The 6,450-nt window shown below is 38.9% G+C and overlaps 1 protein-coding gene across 1 annotated transcript; it reads left to right on the top strand.

The window, feature by feature from the left end:
- Positions 1-3,765: 3,765 nt before the first annotated feature.
- LOC145698506 (serine/threonine-protein phosphatase alpha-2 isoform-like) lies at positions 3,766-6,214 on the top strand. The gene is made up of 7 exons (XM_081775706.1): positions 3,766-3,890; positions 4,223-4,378; positions 4,420-4,634; positions 4,676-4,778; positions 5,636-5,774; positions 5,816-5,972; positions 6,016-6,214. The coding sequence occupies exons 2-7, from the start codon at positions 4,241-4,243 to the stop codon at positions 6,212-6,214; spliced, it is 951 nt and encodes a 316-aa protein (XP_081631832.1). The 5' UTR covers positions 3,766-3,890; positions 4,223-4,240.
- Positions 6,215-6,450: the final 236 nt, after the last annotated feature.

The following is a 6,450-nucleotide window of genomic DNA, read 5'->3' as shown; positions in this document are numbered from 1 at the left end:
AGGCGTCGCTCAAACCTCGCTCCAATGTCGCTCCAGCCTCGCTCAAACCTCGCTCAGGTATCATATTTTTTAACCTTGAGCGAGCGAGCGACTGAGCGGTTCTCTATAAAAATCAGTTGAGTGAGCGGAGCGTGAGCGATCGCTCGCTCGCTCGTCGCTCGCTCACGCTCAGATGTCGCTCAGCGCTCAGCCAGAATTGGAACCCTGGCAGAAAGTGCTGCTGCTTTGATGACTCATCCGGCCTTGGTCAGTTTGATCGAGCAGTTGAAGAATCGCATTCCACCGGTGAATCTGAGTTTTGGACTATCAAAAGCTGAGACGACGTTGATAATTAACGAATCGCTGAATCGAGAAATCATTGCTTTGAAGAATGAAAACAGAAAACTTTCTGGCGAGCGTGATTCTGCAAAAAGATTGAAAAAAGAAAACGCGGATTTGAAACGACTCAACAACACGCTTAATAACGACAATCATGGCTACAAAAGGCAAATTCAAAAGCTGAACGACGATCTCGAAGAAGCGATAAAAAGCAAAACTCATGCCGAGCAAGAATTGGAAATTGTTGGATCGTTTGGTGCGTTAGAGGGATTTGGGCATTTCTTCGGCCTCGACTCTTATTCTGTCCGACGTGCCTACGACGAGAATGCTGTGCGACGAGTGCTCAAAGCAATGGCAGCCGGCTACAAACTTTTGAATTTGAAGGAAATGGATGAAATCGCATTTAGTCAATCTTCAAATTTTCTTCCTTGCAAAAGCAATTTCACAAAAAACTCATTAAATGATAAGCAAATTGCGATAAGATCGAGGTGTGGTAGCTCTTGAAAATTGGGTCGTTCAGTTCAACAAATTTCGTTCTCGCTTCGGAGGATATTTTGGTCGAAATTATCTTTGAATCGCTTGAACTTTAGAATTCATCGATGATGAGTAGGGTAAATCACTAATAATTAAGCTATTTTTCTAGCTTAGTAGGGTGAGAGTATAATACAGTTTTAGAATCCCCAGAAGCTGGGGATTTCAATTTTCAATTCATAATAGTTTATTTGCAGGTAAAAGAAGGTTGAATGAATGTATGATTAATGAGGTGTGCCCCCTTACTTACCCAATACTGAAATCTTCTCGAAAATTTGCCAACGTTCCAGCGAATCAAAAAGTAAAGGTGCTAGAGCATATGGAGTCCAACGATGATTGGAAATTTTTGAGTGTAGTTATACGCAAAAGCTGTCGTCACCACATCGTGGAGAATAAACCCTAGTCTAAAATTAAGATTTAAAATTAAGAAGGTAGAACTAGGTTTTTCGAAAAGGCCGATTCTAGACCGGCGCTCAAAGCCAGGAGAGCTTAGATTTTCAAATGGCAGCCGGCTACAAACTTTTGAATTTGAAGGAAATGGATGAAATCGCATTTTTTAAGTTTTTTTTGAGTTTTGTTTCGATGCGATTTTCATCCAAAATTAAGTTTTGTTCCGACAATTATTTAGAAGTGTCGGAAGCTGGCTGGACGATTCGAAATCAAACTCATGACAAAGAACACGGCGGCGACGGGCATTCCTGGAAACTGTGGCTAACTTTCAACGGTATTGATTGTTGAATTTGAGATTTTTACTTTTAAGGAAAACGCGTGGACTTTCGAGCCGACGCAGACGATGTTGGCATTAATGCGGAATGGTCAAACTCAACGGAGAATGGTCTTATGTACGCTTGAATATATCAATACGAAAATAATCCTGTTCATTTTATGATTCAAAAAAAAAAGAAAAAATAAAATCCTAGTCAATTTTCTAATTTTCTTCCTTGCAAAAGCAATTTCACAAAAACTCATTAAATGATAAGCAAATTGCGATAAGATCGAGGTGTGGTAGCTCTTGAAAATTGGGTCGTTTAGTTCAACAAATTTCGTTCTTCGCTTCGGAGGATATTTTGGTCGAAATTATCTTTGAATCGCTTGAACTTTAGAATTCATCGAAGATGAGTCTGTATCTTGGCGATTTAACTGTATTTGAAAAGGGGTTCTCAGCAGTAAAGAGTAAGGTAAGCAAAAAAGGGAAGCGCTGAATAGAGCTACTTTAGATGATGCTTAAATTTACGTAAAGTTTAGAGAGCTGGCTCAAGTGTGTGAAATTTAAGATAGCAGCGAATATCGCCAATTTTCGAAAACAAAGCCTTCCGCATTTCATGAAAAAAGAGTCTAATCGATTTTTATCGGGCCCAACTTCTTATCGGAAAATAATCGACAATTTGTCAACAAAACAAATTTTGATTTAAAAAATGATCGAAGAAAACGTGACTTTTCCGATGCACAAAGAAGGGTCGCAAATTAATAAAAATAAGTCGCAAAAAATTTTTCGATGATTTTCCGAATACTGAACTCTGATTGGCTCTCTAGCGGCCGGTATCCCCGAATCCGGCCCTCTGATTTGTCAAAAAATTGACTTTTTTTGAAATTTTTCATCTTATTCTAGGAAAAAAATATCGTTTTAAATTGTCGCAAAAGCAAAATGGTGATTTTTCTGCCGCATTTCAATCGTAACTTTAGTCGAATTATTAAAACTTGCAATAAATTCAAAAGAAAAATATTAAACGCGTCATCTGTCGGCTCTTTTACGTACTAGCGGCTGAAATCTGTCAATTTCAATCCAATCGAGAATCCGCAATTAAAAAAGTGTTCCGATGCAAAAAGCAAAAGAAGCCAATTCTTGCGAATAACTGAAATTCTCAAATTGCCACGTGACTCAAATTACTGCTATTTTTTACAAGTTCAAAACTGAAGCTGCTAATCGACATAAAGTACGGAGTTGGAGGCGTTGTCAGTTGAATTTGGAATGTCGCGAAATGTCGAGAGCAGGAAAAAAGGCTAAATATTCTTGAAAAAAGTGACACATTTCGGAGAGTAATAACGAGACAAATATTTACACTTGGTTGAAGCTGACTTGTTGAGGAAGCTATCGGTTGCTTTCTTCAAAATTTACAGAGTGACACCCTTATTTTTCAGCATCTTTAGATAATTCAAACGTTTATTGAATTCTGTTTTATCAAAGATTTTTGAAAAATAAGGGTGTCACAGTGTTAAATTTGGACGAAAAATTTTTTCGATCAAAATCAGTTTTTGCACACACGGGGTGATGTCTGGAACCGTCAGAAAATTTCGACAAATTTTGCGTCGGCGGCTGCTCGGCAGCTGATTGGCTAGTGAGTCGAATCCGGGCTTCTGATTGATGGAAAATTTCAACGCGAAATTCGACGATTTTTTTTTTCGGTTCCAGACACCTCCCCTTTAAACTCCTATATTTTGTATTCCTTATTTTTTCAATCTCAAGAATTTTAAGAATTTCTTGGACATGGGCCCTTCGTAGTCGATTTATTTCAACTTTTACCAGCGAAGCGGCACTTGCGCTGGCAGAGTAAGACATTCCAACGCTGCGATTTCCGCCGATCGTAAGAAAAAGGGGTTTAAAACTATATTTATGTCATCGGCCAAGCGAGATCGGCACGTCCGAAGCCTCCCTTTTTTCTAGCGCCGAATTTTCTTTTGCTTCTCCGCGGAAACATTGAAACATTCCGGCGCAAAAGACATTCCAAGCTTGTAGATCAGTATCGGCGGTTTCAATCGACCGTTTTCATCCTTTCGAGCAATTTTGCAAATTGAACTTAAAATTGTTTTGGGAAAAAACTTTTCAAAAAAATCTCACGCAACTTCTCAAAGAAAAAAATTTCTCTAGAAATACCCAGCGTTTTCGTGGCAAAAAAACAGTTTGGCAAAATTTGCCAGGCAAATTGGAGGCAATCGCAGATTTTTTTCTAGATCATTTTTTGCGAAGCTCCAAAGTTGTCATTTTTCATCACTTCGCTGATTTTCAAGAAGTTATTTAGGTCCAGGCCGGCGAAAAACGAACTGTAAGTTAGAGATTTGATCGACTTCCTAATTTTTATAAAGAAAAATGCAGGTTTGAGATAATGTCACCTAGATTCACTATTTTTTAATTTTTTTTTCTTACAATTTTTGAATAAAATGTCAAGAAAATACTAAAATTTTCGACTTGAAAAGACTTTTTTGTAATTTTTTTTAACATTCTAGATATTTTTTGTTTCCCATTATTTGGTTTTGTAAAATGAGGGTGTCATTGTACTATTTAATACTATTTCTTGAAGAAAATTTCCCAAAATCAATGACTAGTTGAATAACTGCATTTTTCATAATAAAAATGTCCTTCAATCCAACCATTCAGAAAGAGGTGTAAATCAAAATGGTTCCAGATCCAGAGAAGCCGAAAGAAATGCCCAACCTCGACTCCGTAATAAAGCGACTCCTGGAGGTCCGAGGGAGCCGACCAGGTAAAAGCGTCCAATTGACTGAGAACGAGATCAAAGATTTGTGCTACTACGTAAGTTTCCCCTTAATTCTTTGAATTGAAAAGAGTTTAAGTCCCGGGAATTGTTTCTGAAGCAGCCGATTTTGCTTGAACTTGAGGCGCCGTTAAAGGTTTGCGGGGACGTGCACGGACAGTACTACGATTTGCTCCGACTGTTTGAGTACGGAAACTTTCCTCCTGAGTCTAACTACTTGTTTCTGGGGGACTATGTTGACCGGGGAAAGCAATCGTTGGAAACCATTTGCCTTCTTCTCGCATATAAAATCAAGTAAGCCCTCCTCTTCTCAACCCTTCTCATTATTTTTTAAGATACCCAGAAAACTTCTTTCTTCTGCGGGGAAATCACGAGTGCGCTTCCATCAACAGAATCTACGGCTTCTATGACGAATGTAAACGACGCTATAATATCAAGGTAACGCTTCAACCCCTTTTTCGAACTATTTTGAAATTGACTGACTCAGAAAATAGTGGGTTCTGATTGACTAAAGCTTCGAGTGCTGTATATTCGCGGTCACCCAATTAGGGTGGGTCACTTTCAGGGTTGGTCTTTCGTTTTCGCTTTTTGTTTGTAAGATGCTTGTTCTAACCCCAATAAAGAACTTTCCACAGAAAACTGACCGAAAAAAATTTTTCATCCCTCATTTTTGAAAAAAATTTTGTCGAAAAACCGGTTTTTCTAGAATAACACCGGAAGCCCCTTACTGTACACATGAACTTACTGTATCATCATAAAGAACTCGTTAAGCCGGTCATTTTGGTACCCGAAACTTCCCCGGGAAATGACAGGAAAAAAAAACTGCAGAGATTTTGAATGCCCGAATACAGCAAAATTGAGCCAAATTTGGCCCAAATTTCGCGATTTTCACGATTTTCTAGAGTCTGTAAAAGTACTTTCCCGGGAGTGCACAAAGGTGTTCGGGTGCTCAAAATGATCAGCACGACGAGAGCTTTCAAATGAGCATAAAAAGAAAGTGCGGCTCGAAAAATGTTTAAAAAGTGACCCACCCTACACCCAATCAGAAACGAATATTTTTATCTAACCAATCAAAACGTTCTACTGCCCCCAGTCCTTCACCCACTATCCCTACGCAGCCATCACTAAATAGCGAATCATCGGATCAAGCCATCTGATTGGTCGAGAAAAAACGCTAACGATTTTTCGAGACTGATGAACCAATCAGAAACTAAAAATCATTTGAGTTGTTTTCGTCCAATCAGATGGCCAAAAAATCGCTCAGAAAAAGTCCTTTTCTTGATACCTTTTTGTAGCTTTGGAAAACCTTCACAGATTGCTTCAACTGTCTTCCTCTTGCGGCCATCATCGACGAAAAAATCTTCTGCTGCCACGGCGGCCTCAGCCCAGAACTTGAATCTTTCGAGCAAATTCGACGAATCGTCAGACCAACAGGTAGCAAACTCTTCCCCAATCCGATCAATCGAAATTGAAAGATGTTCCGGACACTGGAATTCTGTGCGATCTTTTGTGGTCCGACCCGGACAAGGAAACTTCTGCCTGGGGAGAAAACGACCGAGGAGTGTCCTGGACTTTTGGAGCTGAAGTTGTCGCCAAATTTTTGTACAAACATGATTTGGACTTAATTTGCAGGTAAATTAATCTTCAAAATGCACCCCTTATCATTTTCCAATAGAGCACACCAAGTGGTAGAAGACGGCTACGAATTCTTCGCAAAGCGACAGCTAGTGACCCTTTTCTCCGCGCCGAACTACTGCGGGGAATTTGACAATGCAGGAGCCATGATGTCCGTCGACGAAAGTCTCATGTGCTCTTTCCAGGAAAGGTCGAAATATTTCCATCTTAGGGACATTTTTAGTATATCTTTAGTTTGATTTTTTGCTTGATTTTTTTCTTCAGAGATTTTTAGCAAGATTATTTATTTTAATAATAGTTCGAATTCGATTACAGTAAATAACCATAACTAAGGGTTAGTCATCAAATATTTACAGAGTTCAGATTTGCTGAAATCATAATCATTTTTTCCTCCCGCTATTGCGGTTTTTACCATCATCATTCGAGCTTCATTTTTATAAAAATACTTCTCTTCACAGATAAAATGAAGTGTTCT

The sequence above is a fragment of the Oikopleura dioica genome, chromosome 2, assembly GCF_907165135.1.
Source record: "Oikopleura dioica chromosome 2, OKI2018_I68_1.0, whole genome shotgun sequence".
Lineage (NCBI taxonomy): Eukaryota > Metazoa > Chordata > Appendicularia > Copelata > Oikopleuridae > Oikopleura > Oikopleura dioica.
The sequence above is the reverse complement of the archived record's forward strand: the minus strand, read 5'-3'. Positions and strand labels throughout refer to the sequence as shown.